The sequence below is a fragment of the Rhinatrema bivittatum genome, chromosome 2, assembly GCF_901001135.1.
Source record: "Rhinatrema bivittatum chromosome 2, aRhiBiv1.1, whole genome shotgun sequence".
NCBI lineage: Eukaryota > Metazoa > Chordata > Amphibia > Gymnophiona > Rhinatrematidae > Rhinatrema > Rhinatrema bivittatum.
In genome coordinates, this window is record NC_042616.1 from 271,190,357 (window position 1) to 271,204,573 (window position 14,217).

The window sequence follows — 14,217 nt, forward strand, 5'->3', positions numbered from 1 at the left end:
AAAGCCCTGCTCGGAGGACCTGGTCGCCAAAATGTCCAGAGGCGGACGACGCCGGGTGTAGACGATAATGTCTCGTGAAGGTGTGCAGCGATTTCCAAGTCGCCGCACGACAAATCTCCTGAGAGGAAACGGACCGAACCTCTGCCCAGGAGGCTGCTTTTGACCGAAGAGAATGAGCTATGACGCCCAGAGGGGGGATACGCCCCGCACCAATATACGCAGAAGTAATGGCATCCTTTAGCCATCTCGCAATCGTCTTCGAGGCCTGGGATCCTTTCCTCGGCCCCGACTAGAGAACAAACAAATGGTCCGAGACCCTGAAGTCATTGGTGCCCTCCAAGTACCGAAGTAGTGTACGTTTGATGTCAAGGAGGCGGAGAGACCTTGGGTCGTCGGATGTGAAGGATGGGAGCTCGACTGTCTGATTCAAGTGAAAGGCAGACTACCTTGGGTAAGAAGGAGGGAACAGTTCGGAGAGAGACACCGGAGTCCGTGAAGCGGAGGTAGGGTTCCCTACAGGATAACGCTTGAAGTTCTGAGATACGACGAGCGGAGCAGATGGCTACAAGGAAAACTGTCTTAAGGGTGAGATCCTTGATGGTGGAGCTGCGCTGCAGCTCAAAAGGAGGACCCGCCAGCGACTGAAGGACCAAGTTAAGGCTCCATGAGGGGCACGGATCCCTCACCGGGGGCCGCAAGTGCTTCACTCCCTTGAGGAATTGGGCGATATCCGGCTGTACCAGGCGTGAGGGATGGTCCGCATACTGAATGAGAGATCCTAGAGCGGCCACTTGAACTCGCAGGGAATTGTAGGCAAGCCCTTTGTCCAGTCTGTCCTGAAGAAACTGCAGAATCTGAGGGACTGATGCCTTCATGGGACGAGTACCCTTTGCAATGCACCACACCTCAAAAACCTTCCAGACCCTCACATAGGCCACTGAGGTGGAAGTCTTTCGGGCCTTTAGAAGGGTCGAGACTACAGCCTCAGGGTATCCTCTACGCTGGAGGCGGCGCCGTTCAAAAGCCAGGCCGCAAGACAAAAGTGTTCTGCCTGCTTGAAAAATACTGGTCCCTGATGAAGTAGCCGCAGAAGATGTCCCAACCGAAGCGGGCCGTCGACCGCTAGCTGTAGCAGATCCGCAAACCAGGGACAACGTGGCCATTCGGGAGCCACCAGAAGAACGGACCCCTGGTGACACTCTATTCTCCGGATGACTTTGCCCACCAGAGGCCAGGGAGGAAAGACAAAGTAGGAGGTGGCGTGGCCAAGGCAGTACTAGGGCATCTACCCCTTCCGCGCCGCGCTCCCTTCTGCGGCTGAAGAATCGGGACGTCTTGGTGTTGAGAGACGTCGCCATCAGATCCAGGTTAGACGGCCCCCACCGATGAATGAGGAGTTGCATGGCCTTGTCAGAGAGAGACCACTCTCCTGGGTCTAACTGCTGACGACTCAGGTAGTCTGCCTGAATGTTGTCTACCCCCGCGATGTGTGAAGCGGCCAGTCGGGCCAGATGATTCTCCGCCCACGTCATTAGGCGCGCCGACTCGAGCACAACCAGTCGACTCTTTGTGCCACCATGGCAATTGATGTAGCCACGGTGGTCACATTGTCCGATAAGATCCATACTTCCCGATGCTGCACCAGGGGAAGAAAATGTATGAGCGCCAAGCGCACTGCCCTGGTTTCCAGTCGATTGATCAGCCAGGCCGCCTGTTCCTTCGTCCAGATCCCTTGCGCCGAACTCCATTCGCATACTGCCCCCCATCCGGAGAGGCTGGCATCGGTGGTGACTACCACCCAGTTTGGCACCTTGAGGGAGACGCCTTGGGCGAGATGGCTTGGATCCAACCACCACCGCAGACTGTCCCTGGCGAAGTGTGGAAGCGGGAGCACGAGCTGATAGTCCTGTGAGACTGGCGTCTAGCGGGAAAGCAGGGCCGCCTGAAGAGGCCGGAGGTGCGCAAAGACCCAGGGTACGAGATCTATGGTGGAGGCCATGGAGCCCAGGAGCTGGAGATAGTCCCAGGAGATGGACGCTGGTATCGCAGAGAAATGTTGTATTTGTTCCCGTAGAGACTGGGCCTTGTCCGGACATAAGACCTTGCCCTGAAGTGTATCGAACCGCGCTCCCAAGAAGTCCAAGTGTTGCGAGGGAATGAGGGAACTCTTGGTGAAATTCACAACCCAGCCCAGGGAGCCGAGAAGGCGGACTACTCTGGAGACCGCCGACTGACCCTGTGCAAAGGACTTCGCCTGGATTAGCCAGTCGTCCAAATAGGGATGAACGAGAATCCCCTCTCGTCTCAGGGCTGCCGCCACTACCACCATAATCTTCGTGAAAGTCCAAGGGGCAGTCGCCAACCCAAAAGGGAGAGCCTGGAACTGAAAATGCTGGTCCAGGATCTTGAAGCGAAGAAACCGCCGATGTGCCGGGAGAATAAGAATGTGGAGATAGGCCTCGGTCAGATCCAATGAGGCAAGGAATTCCCCCTGATGTACTGCCGCAATGACGGAGCGTAGCGTCTCCATGCGGAACCGGAGAGACCTGTTGATTTCCTTGAGATCCAGGATTGGCCGACAGGATCCATCCTTTTTGGGCACGACGAAGTAGATTGAATAATGGCCCGAGCCCACCTCGCCCGAGGGGATGGGTGACATGGCCCCTATAGCCTGCAACCGATCCAGGGTCTGTTGCACAGCCCGCTGCTTGATGTCCGACCTGCAGGGAGAAAAGAGAAACCTGTCTCTCGGTCGGCGGACAAACTTCAATGCATAGCTGTTCCTTAGGACATCTAGAACCCACTGATCCAAGGTGACGTGAGCCCACTCCTCGTAGAAGTGTGAGATCTGTCCCCCGATCAATGGGGGGGGGGGGGGGAGATGGGGGAGGAGTGGGCGAGCTTGGCATCAATGAGCGGATTTGGAGGTGGTCCCCTGACTGCCCCTCCCGAGCGGGCCTGCGGCCACGAAAGGACCGGGGCCAAGTCTGGGATCTGGAAGAAGGCGTCCTGGGCCCCTTCTGTCAGTATCCCCGGTATCGATGCTGGGGCCGGGCCTGAGTCCTGGAAGAAGAGAAGGACCTGGAGGTACGCTGGCGGTCCTCGGGCAAGCGGTGGACCGCATTCTCTCCAAGGGACTTGATGATCTGGTCCAGATCCTCAGCAAAGAGGAACCTGCCCTTGAAGGGGAGGGAGCCCAAGCTTGACTTGGAGGAAGAATCCGCCGCCCAGTTGCGGAGCCACAGGAGATGCCTCGCCGATACTACCGAGACCATGGCCCTCGCCAGGACCCGGAACAGATCATACAGGGCGTCGGCTCCATACGCTACTGCTGACTCTAGGCGGTCCTCCTGGGTGGCTTCCTCAGGTGGAAAGTCTTGCGATGTAAGTAGCTGATGAACCCAGCGGAGACTTGCCCTCTGCGCGAGAGAGCTACAAATAGCAGCGCGCATATCCAGCGATGAGACCTCAAAGACCCGTTTGAGGTAAAGTTCCAACTTCCTGTCCTGAAGGTCCTGCAGGGCCGTGCCACCTGTAACCAGGATAGTGGTCCTCTTGGTGACCGCCGACCGAGTCCACCTTCGGGACCTTGATCAATTCCAGGAAACCCTCCGGGAGTGGCTAAAGCTTCTCCATTGCTCTTCAGACTTTCAAGGAGGATTCGGGAGTATCCCATTCTCTAGCCAAGAGCTGCAGGAAGGTGGGATGCGTAGGGAAAGCCTGGGATAACGGGCGCAGACCGGCCAGGAGCGGATCCCCCTTCTTGGATGACGAGGCGACAACAGGAGCAACGGGCGCAGGAGGCTCGGGTGGGGGATCCAGATCCAGCTCCTGGAGGATCTGGGGGATGAGATCGTCGAGTTCCTCTTTCTGGAATATGCGGAGTACCCGCGGGTCATCCCCTTCCAGCTGGGCGTCTGAGAGGGCAGCATCCGGATGACCTGGGGGTCCCCCCCTGATCCGGGAGAGCACCCGCCCCTCCCAGCGAGGGCGGCGCAAAATGAACTCTGGAGGCCCCCTGGGGGGCCCCCGGTGCCCCCCCCCCACTGCGTCCGGGGTCCCATGCGGTGTGTCCATGACGCGGGGTGCCTTGGCGGGAGGTGGGCCCGGGACAGGTGCCCTGGAGCTTCCAGGCACTGTAAATAAGCATTGTGCATAAGCACAATAAACTCCGGAGAGAAATTCGGCGGGCCCGAGGGGAGGGCGATAACAGGGTCAAGTGGGAGGCCCTGGGCACTGAGGTCCTTCACCAGCGACAGAATCGGGGGAGAACCGCCCCGAGAATCCTGCTCCTCTTCCTCTAATGGCTGTAGATTCAAGATGGCCGCCATTCCCGCCAAAGGCAGTGAAGGGGCCGACACACGCTGCCCGGACCGCGCGGAGGCGTGGACCGCAAACGAACTCAGCGGCCCTGAGGTGCCCTCCCCACCAGGAAGGCACCTCGAACAGATGCCTCTCGAGAAATCCTGGACCCCGGCTCGCCACAGGCCGAGCAATGGGACAGCCGTGGCATGATGTCCGGTGGCCGGGGGAGGAGAGAGGCAAGCCGCGGGGGTGGGCTGACTGTTCCGGGAAGTGCCGTGGGGGGGGGGGGGGCAGGAAAAAGCCACGCTACCTGCAAATGCCCCGGACGGCAGCAGGGGAATGTCCCCTCCCTGCTGCAGCGGCCCCAGGGAAAGGGGATGTCTCGGAGCCGCGGGGCAGAAGTCGGCACTACGGGGAGAGGCTGGCACCACCAGCTTCCACTGCCCAGAAGAGCAGCACCTAAGCTAGCAAAATAAAACTAGGAAAAAACCAACAAAAAGCAATAAGCACACTTACCCCAGTCAAGGGATGAGAGGGAAAGGCAGGAGGAGAGAAGAGAAAAGGGAGGCAGCTCAGCCTGCAAGCCACAAACTGCAACTCCCGCTAAGGAGAAAATTGAAACTTCTCTTTTTTTTTTTTTTTTTTTTTTTTTTTTTAACTAACTTGATCGACACTCAAGAAAGAGAAAGAAAGGAAAAACTAAGTTTTCACACAGGGGAAGCGAAGGGTTCCCCTACTCCTATCTGCTGGAGTCAGAAAGATACTGAGCTCCTGCGGAGGGTGCACTGGCTTATTTGTTTATTTATTTATTTAAAAACTTTTATATACCGGTATTAGTATGCATACATCATACCGGTTTACAATGTAACTTTAAAGGTAGAAATTACAATGAACAGGGAGGGCGAACAAGGAGGAGTATACAAAGAGCAGGAGGTGGAGGAATTAAAGCAATAAATAAAAACTGCAACGGACTATTTACAGGAATATACAAGGCGTAGGCAAGATATATGCTAACACCCTTCGAAGCCTTGTCTGACTCCATCTGCTGGACGGGGGACATAACCCACCGTCTGGACTGATCCTGGTACGTACAGGGAAAGAAAATATTCCTTAGCTCTGCAGTTCTACCGACATGTAGAATACAGCGCAATGTAAATTACTTTTCTAGATCTTATTCCCTTTGACCTTATGAGAACAAGGAGGTTAAATGATTTCCTCAAGCGTACCGCGCTATTAGGACATGAATCTTCAGGCATTGCCAGTCTGTGCTTCAAGCACCAAGCTATCCTATCAGCCCCAAGAAACCATCCAAAGCGAGCATTTCTAGCAATTGCTAGCAAGAATATGATCATAGAGTGCAAGATCCTAATATATTACCGTGCAGCCAGATCACAGTCTCCTTTCTCCACTAGATGAGTTATGTATGATAAGCCAATATCCTAAAAGAAAAAAAAAAATTAAAGAAAGCATTTAGACAAGCTGTCTATATTGTAAAATTTTTCTACTCAAGAGCGCTTGTTTATCCAAAATATTTATCTGGTTAAGGACAGACATTTTGGCGGCTGGCCTGATGACTTGGTGGAGAAATCAAAATCTTAGGGATCTGAATTATGGCAACTCCTGTGCAGGGGATGTGTCAAACACAGTGAAGATGAGTTCACTCTTTTAGGCACCTTCTGAAGTCAACATTAAGCTCCAAAAGAAGACTGAAACCAAAGCTTTTTATCTTATCGTACTTCTGGATTTTACGCTATTGTTTTCGCTGCAACACTAGTATAATCTGTAAATGTATCCTGTGCACGTGGATACAGGCCCTTCTAAAAAAAAAAAAAAAAAAAGTAGCCCTCATTAACATAATTTGCTGTCAGAAGTATGGCCAGAAACCTGACTTGCAACAGCTGTGCATTCAAAGCACAGAGACAGCCACCGATCACAGCCCCCTGCCTCAAAAACTAAGTGGCAGCTGGTGGGAAATGGCAACGTGACAGCCAGCTGGGCAAGTGGAAGAGGAAAGGAGAGGGAGAGAAGAAGCAGAGATAAAGGGAAGGGAGAAGGCTGTGGAGAAAGGAGGAGGCAATGGAGAAGTGAAGTGGGAACTGAGAGGAAGATGCAGGGGAAGCAGTGATCAAGATGGAAGGCGAGAAATACAAAAAAGTTGAGGAATGATTACATTTCGCTAACCAAATCTGCAATTATGTAAAATAAGGTAAGGAAGTCAGGTACTGAAAATAACCTCAAATCTGACTTTTCAAAATGGATCAGACAAATGTCATTACTGTCATTACAGTAAATCCCAGCAATGTGAATTCTTGTTACAATACCACTTTCTTTAAAAGAACATTTACACTAGGCCCCAAGGGTGCTCCTATAAGATAAATTCACTAGCAACAAAATCTAGCATTTATAATAGTAGTAGGTTATAAAAGGAGAAACACTGTAAACCATGGCTGGCGTAAGTAACAAAGTGTGACCCTTAGAAATAAAGCCATGAGGAACAGGGATAATAAAAGCAAAACCTGATCAGACAGAAGCCATAATAGTAACCAGAATTCTTCCAAAACAAAGTAACCATGTCACATTAAGGGTTAGATGCACTAAGCCTTTTTTCCCCCCCCACAGATAACAAATGGGTATCAACCCTTCAGCAAACAGGCCCCTAAGTGTAAACAATTATTTGAAAAGAATAACGTTGTAAAAGAAGTCTGAGTGATAAGAATTTGGCCCTTCAAAGGAAAACCAGCAAACTTTGGGCATGCCAGCTAGCCACCCACTTAGCTCAACACCCAAAACGAATGTACTTCCTCTACGATCATACTTTTTGTTACTTATCTTTCCACTTGATAGACTTACCAGAACTTTATGCCGTTTTATATTCTTCTGGCTGATCTCTGCTGCCATCAGAGCTTCCTGCAAACAGTTACCATTCAGTCACATGACAGATTATTTTAAAAAAAAAACCACACACAAACCCACACACAAAAGTTGTAGACTGGCAAAAGTCGAGTCCTTTCTCCTGCCTTTTATTTGAGGGCCCTGAGATTTTTTTTACTGCCATGCATGGATGAATTCAACAGAAGTACAAAAGCAGTCAAACACAAAGAAAACTATGCTTGCTTCCATCTCAGGTCTCTCTACATTCATATGGCAGCATGAGATTTCAGGTTTGAAACTCATTCCTGCCAGATTGTTTTCACTGCTAACCCATCCCCCTCACTTTAATAGAGTGAGATTTGAGAGAGAAGTCCTGGGTCCTTGGTACCAACAGTCTAAAATATTCATGCTTTTGATTTTATTGCATCATAAATTAATTGTAAAATAGATCAGATTCCAATAAATAGTTCCGTGAAATTTAAAAATGCGTACCAAAGCGTTCCTATTTAATCTGAATCATATAAATAAAAGTTTTTAATCTGCAGTATAATTACTACATGGCAGCTAGCAAGTATTGCAGTGATGGTTCAGTAAAATAATTGAGCTAAGGGGATAGCAGAGTTGAATGCAAGCATCTAGGCTACCATACACTGAATCTTGGTTATCTTTGCACTGTTATAATTTTAATTTCTGTAAATTTTTAGGACAAAGTCCTACGATAATCGTACATTAACTGTTAGCTCTTAAAATACTGATATTCCCCATTGTTTGGGCTCTTCAGGTCACTCAATTCGGCTCTGTTACAGTACAAAAATTTTAAATGGCATCAACTAAAATGAAGCCAACATTTAAATTTTGTGGTTAAAAAGAAAATTGTATGTATGTATAGCTTTATGAGATTTGATTCACTGCCAGTAAGATTTAGTGCATAACAGAGTTTAGGAAGCCTTTGTCTTACGGTATCTTTTTTTTTTTTGTATCTCCAGTGCACTCAAGCAGTTAGCAGAAAAATTGCTATAAATATCTTAGATCTCAATCAAAGAAAGCACTAAGCTAAGTTTTGGGTTTTTTTCCGTGAGCCCAATTTTATAACTGCGCTTAGGGCTGGCATCGACTTTAGCCTTGTGGGAAATATGCGCTTGCCAGCAAGCCATTTCATCAGGGTTTAAACATTAACTTCCCTTCTCCCTGAACTTTGCCTGAATAAAAGCATCACTTGTGCTTAAGCCTCTCTGCCTAGGAAAGGATACCTGACATCATGTATTTCTCTGGCTTGTGCTTAGCCCTGAATTCCTGGGGGAGGGGCTGGTTGTTCCCTAGTCAGAGGCAGGACAAAGTCAGGAGGTATAGATTTCAGCAGCCAATGAAATGATCCGTGCACACCCCCTGAGCCAAAGCCAATAGTGTAGGGACTCGTTGTTGCTATGGGGAAAGTAGCCAATCATGTAATGACACATCATCTGCCTTTGTATGAATGTACAATAAAGGAGAGCGCCAAAGTGTGCTCCAGTCCCTTTTGCTGCCTGCGATGAAAGCTGCCTCAAGTGTGTTCTATGCCTCCATATTCAACAAGCCTGAATTCTCAGAGGCGCACTGGCACGTATAAGACAACTGGGGAAATAAGCAGGACCATGCATAGCTTCATGGGGCTTAGGGCATGCAGTTATGCATACCTGCTAGGGAGCAGGTGTAAATGTTCCGTGTGAAAATGGAATGTAAATGCAGAAATTATTTCCTGTTCCTAACTCCTCCCACAGGAGCTTCCTCTTTGCAGTATGTGGGAAAAATCCAATCAAAATCGCTTCCATGTGTGCAGCCCCAGGAATCATTTTCATAAAGCCCATTATCACGCATAAAACTGCATTTTAACGGCATAAATGCTTTTGAAAATCACCCCTTAAAAGTGCTGAGGAGAAAAATCACAGAGATGTTTCTTTACTAAAACCGTTTTTCTTAGATATTCTGCAAAGAGGATTTTTTTTTGTTTCTACTGGCAGTGAATCAAATCTCATAAAGCTATACATACATACAATTTTCTTTTTAACCACAAAATTTAAATGTTGGCTTCATTTTAGTTGATGCCATTTAAAATTTTTGTACTGTAACAGAGCCGTATTGAGTGACCTGAAGAGCTCAAACAATGGGGAATATCAGTATTTTAAGAGCTAACAGTTAATGTACGATTATTGTAGGACTTTCTCCTAAACATATGCAGAAATTAAAATTATAACAGTGCAAGGATAACCAAGATTCAGTGTATGGTATCCTAGATGCTTGCATTCAACTCTGCTATCCCCTTAGCTCAATTATTTTACTGTACCATCACTGCAATACTTGCTAGCTGCCATGTAGTAATTATACTGCAGATTAAAAACTTTTATTTATATGATTCAGATTAAATAGGAACGCTTTGGTATGCATTTTTAAATTTCACGGAACTATTTATTGGAATCTGATCTATTTTACAATTAATTTATGATGCAATAAAATCAAAATCACGACTATTTTAGACTGTTGGTACCAAGGACCCAGGACTTCTTTCTCAAATCTCACTCTATTAAAGTCATGTCTTGCTGTCTCTCTCCAATACCTCCAGGAAGGAAGTGAACTTTATTTTGTTGTTTTTAAAGTAGACCATACAATGGGTTTTTGACTTTACAACAAAGGTTATAAACAGTACCTCATACTTTTTCTTTTCTAAAAGCCAGTCAATGTGGTCATCTTGGTCCCGCTCTTTAGCCATAACAATGTCCCTTGGGCTGGTGATGTAAAAGAGTGACTCGCCCTCCGCATTCTCTGTAAGATGTAACACAAGGTGTAAAAAAAAAAATTGAAAAAAACTGCCTTTGAAACTGAGAAGAGATTTCTTTGGGGAAAGCCATGATTCTGAGACCCGCCCCCTCCCCTGACATCATCACAAACGGATCCGGGCAGTTTGAAAGGCGCCAAGCCAGCAGGCGCCGCGCGCCGAAGGGGTGCGACAAAGGGGCACTCCCCTTTGTGTTATTTGTTTAATATGCTCCTTGTTATACCTTTTGCTTAATTGTTAAGAACTTTGATTTTGATGATTTTATTTTTGTAATCTCTTAGCCTCAGGTACAAAAATTTTAGATTGTAAGCCCTTTTAGGGGATAGTGAATTACCTATTGTACCTTATTGTAAACCGATGTGATATCTCTTTTTGAAATGAACATCGATATATAAAAATCGTAAATAAATAAATAAAGAAAGAAATATTTTAAAATATCTTGATTATGTTCCCTAAAAGAGATCATTATACTTTGTATACCTTAAGATATGATGATGAAAAGCAATGCTGGCATCAATTCAAATGAAACTGAGTCAATCTTGATTTTTCATGCGTTTGTACATTTACATGACTTTATTGTCTACTCATCTAAAATTCCAAGTTCAAAAACGTTGTGGGTGCAATATGGAATGCCATTTAAAAGGAATGGGATCTGGAGGCCAGACAGATCATAGTAATGTGCAATAAAGGTTGATCTGAAACAGATGTTCTGTTGCTGACCAGATCTCCTGAGTTCAAAAGGAGCCTGTAATTGCGCCCTACCCCCTGGTGGATACATCCTTCACTAGTATTATCTGATTAGGCAGAACTCAAAGAGGATATCTTTCTCCATTACCTGTGCATGTAGCCACCAAAGAAACACTGTTTTAATCTCTGTGGTATTTTCACAGGGTGCGACAAGGGCTGAAGCAGTTGATTTCACTAGGCGAAGAAGCACTATTGGAGAACTCTCATGTTGAGGCATGTCATGGAGATCACATGCACTGTTGCTGCCATATGCTCAAGGAAACCAGGATTGCGCAAACCGGGACTTGATCTTGCTTTAGAAAGTTGTGGAACAGTGTTTGAAGACAAAATGCCAGATCTGACTGGAGGAAATCTTTCTCCTCCAATATGTCTATCCATGTCATGATGAACCTGATTCTCTGGGTAGGAACAAGGTTGATCTTGGCAATGTTAGCTATGAATCCTAGTGAAGGAGCTGGACTGTCTTCTGAAGGGAGTTTTGAGGACCAAAGAGTCCTTGGTGATCTATTGCCACTTGAGGAACAGGTGAATCCTTCCTCCTACTGGAGGGATTATAGTCCAAGAATTTAATCTAGTGAAAAACTTAGACCAGTTTTAGGCCGGGATTGTTGTAGTATTTTAGGTTAATGTTTCTCACGTGGGCATCCTCACACTCCAGCTGCTGTTGAGGTTGCACAGGTGGATGTAACACTGCTGGAGCTGGCGGAAATGGTATCTCTGGAAGAAGGAATGCTTATAAGCGAAGTAGAGATGATTGGCGGAACAAGGCTGCTCAGCTCCTGCCAACAGGAATTGAATGGCCGCATGCTGCTCCTTAATTTGGGTGACGGTTTCTCTGACCATGTGCCTTGGAAGATTTTCACCCAAAGACTGGACATTGGCCAATATTTCATGAATATCTTCAAATAGGCTGCTGGCTCTCAACCAGATGATCTTGCTGTGGTACTGAATGATTTATACACTGTCTGTAGGAGATGGCACTCTCAATCTTCCATAATCAGAAGGGCCTGCTGATAGCCTTCCTGCTCCTTGTTGAGAGACTCTACAAGAGGCTTTAATTTATTAATGAAGTCATGTAAGTATTGTACCATGTATAGCTTGTGGGCTGTGCTGCAGGTGATTTATTTATTTATTTATTTGGAGATTTTTATATACTGCGGTACGTAAAGGTCTACATCACCTCGGTTTACAGAAAACAATAACATAGCACAATGCTTTACAAGTAACAAGTTATACAGTAAGAAAACAATAAATAGCAACAGGTTTTGCATACAACAGTTAATAGGAATGTGAACAATTAACTTCAACAGTAGTTGACAACTTTATACAGAAAAACTGATTTTCAATTAAAGCTAATTTTCAAGTTAAACATTGATCATCTATGGTATGCTTGTTCAAACAACCATGTTTTGAGGTTTTGTTTGAACGTTTTGTGGCAGGGTTCACAACGTAAGTCCAATGGCATATTGTTCCATAAGGTGATGAGCATCAAGCTCTGGAATACTTTCTTCCTAAAGTTGTTCAACATCTAGGGTCCTTGCCCAGGGTGGGGTGTGTGTATGTGTGTGTTGGAAAACATTCTGGTTCTTTTAGCCCCTTTCAGCGTTGACTCAATAATCACTGACTGGTGCAATAGTTGGACCACACCAAACCCTGAGGATTGTTGGACTCTGTATTTAAGGTCCAGTTTTCTGGCATCTAGAGGTGCAGGAGGCTGGATTATCCCACATTCTCATTTTCAGTTCCTGCAGGACTGAATGAATTGAGATCACTGCAGGCTTAGAAAGCGTTCCACAATCTAAAGTATCCCAAAGATCTCTGTGCAGAGATTTTTGCCCCTGTGGATGTTGACTCTGATTGTCTTATCAAACTTATTCAGGAATTTAGAGTTTGAAAGGTCTTCTGGCAGGTATGAATACTCCAGTAATTCAGGTAAGGGGTCCAAGGGGATCCCTGAAGACCATTCTTCTGAACTGTGAGGTGGAAGGGTACTAGTCCATGACTACAATGAAGACGATGGTGATAGGGGCAGAATCCTCAGTCGTCTTGGAGGAGGATACTCCAGATGGTGGTGTTCCATGTTCCATCCTCAGACTGACTACATTCCTCCAAAAAGAGTGACGGCATGCCCGACTGACTAGGGCTGCTTCCCATTACTGAGACCTCTGATTGGAGCTCCTGGGGCGTAGACAACTCTCCCTTGTGAAAACAAATTCTACACTCTGGACAGGAGAGGTTAAAGGGTGCCCTCCTTGTTACTGGCAACCAATGAGGTAAAGAAAATCTTCACCAATTCAGTCACATAGTCTGTGGATTGTTGTGTCCTCTGACCTGGAGATGGGGAAGCAACATTCTCTTCTGAAATCAATATAGGATCATTCTCCTGAGAAGCATGTACTAGACTCCAGGAAGGGCCCAATTCCCAGGTTAACTGCAACAGTAGCCACATTAAGACCAGAGGCACAATGGAGCATATTAGTTTCGAAGTCTCCAAATGAAGCCCACCGGTAGAAGTAAGAGAAGGAGCTCTAGAAGATATGGGATCCGACCCAAAGAGGTAAGACAGAAATAAGGACGTCAACATGGAGGAAGGCAACTGTAAGGAGTCACCTCCTGAAACCCCTAACCGCTTGTTCTTTGAGTATTTCGGGGACTAGTACATTGAATGCACTGAGGTCTGGTGCAGCAATGGCTCTATAGGCTCATGCATCGATGATACCAAGGTCTGATACATCGATATTGCATGCTTCAGTGCAGACTACTGTTTCAGCAGTATTGACTACATCACTAGCTCCAACAAAAGGTGCTTCTCTTTCTTCAGTTTCAAGCCCTGTGAAGAAGAGGAAGTGGTTCTAGGTGCACCAAGAAGCTTGCTGGCTCTTGTGCTCGATACTTCCATGTTTTGCTCGACCCTTGAACTACAGTGAATCCACACCCAGTGCTGCAGATGGGGGAGTTTTGCCCAATGAGCTCCTGCTTGACTTGGTGAGGAAGGAGCCCAAAGATGGCTCACTCTGGGAGGAGGAATGGCTGACTTTTCACTGAACTGCAAGGTTCCTCCATCTTCCAAGCCCTGTTCCTCTGGGATCTCAGCAACAACTGACCACAGTTATAGCAATTAATTGAGTTGTGATAAGGACCGGGACCAAGGCATCTGTAGCCGTTATGGTCGTTGGTGACTGACATCTTGCAGTCACTGCATGTAACTTTCTTGAAACTGAACATTTTGGGTTATTGGGTTTTCTTTACTTTTGCAGTAGCAATGAAAAGTACTGTTGAGGGGCTGCTGAGATAGTGACGCAACTCAAAGATGTGTTAGTGAAGTAAAAACTTCAAAAGCTTGAAGAATGATAAAAATAGCTGTTGCGTTCGTGCCTCTTCTCGCCCCTCACTCCACCCTCTCTACCTTAGAAGCGACTCCCTTCGGCTCTGATGGACAGATGCAGCCGTGGCTTCTCCCTGCCTCTTGGTCCCAGTGTCCCCGG

General features: G+C 46.9%; 1 protein-coding gene across 2 annotated transcripts in view; it reads right to left on the minus strand.

Annotated features, from left to right (window-relative positions):
• The window catches only part of VPS41 (VPS41 subunit of HOPS complex), a 413,500-nt gene that overhangs the window by 107,189 nt on the left and 292,094 nt on the right, over positions 1–14,217 (minus strand). For both annotated transcript variants that reach the window (XM_029589524.1, XM_029589523.1), the window contains exons 13-15: positions 9,857–9,972; positions 7,156–7,212; positions 5,683–5,744 (exon numbers count right to left, since the gene is read on the minus strand). In XM_029589524.1, the coding sequence (XP_029445384.1) occupies positions 5,683–5,744; positions 7,156–7,212; positions 9,857–9,972 (235 nt within the window). The remainder of the gene's footprint in view (positions 1–5,682; positions 5,745–7,155; positions 7,213–9,856; positions 9,973–14,217) is intronic.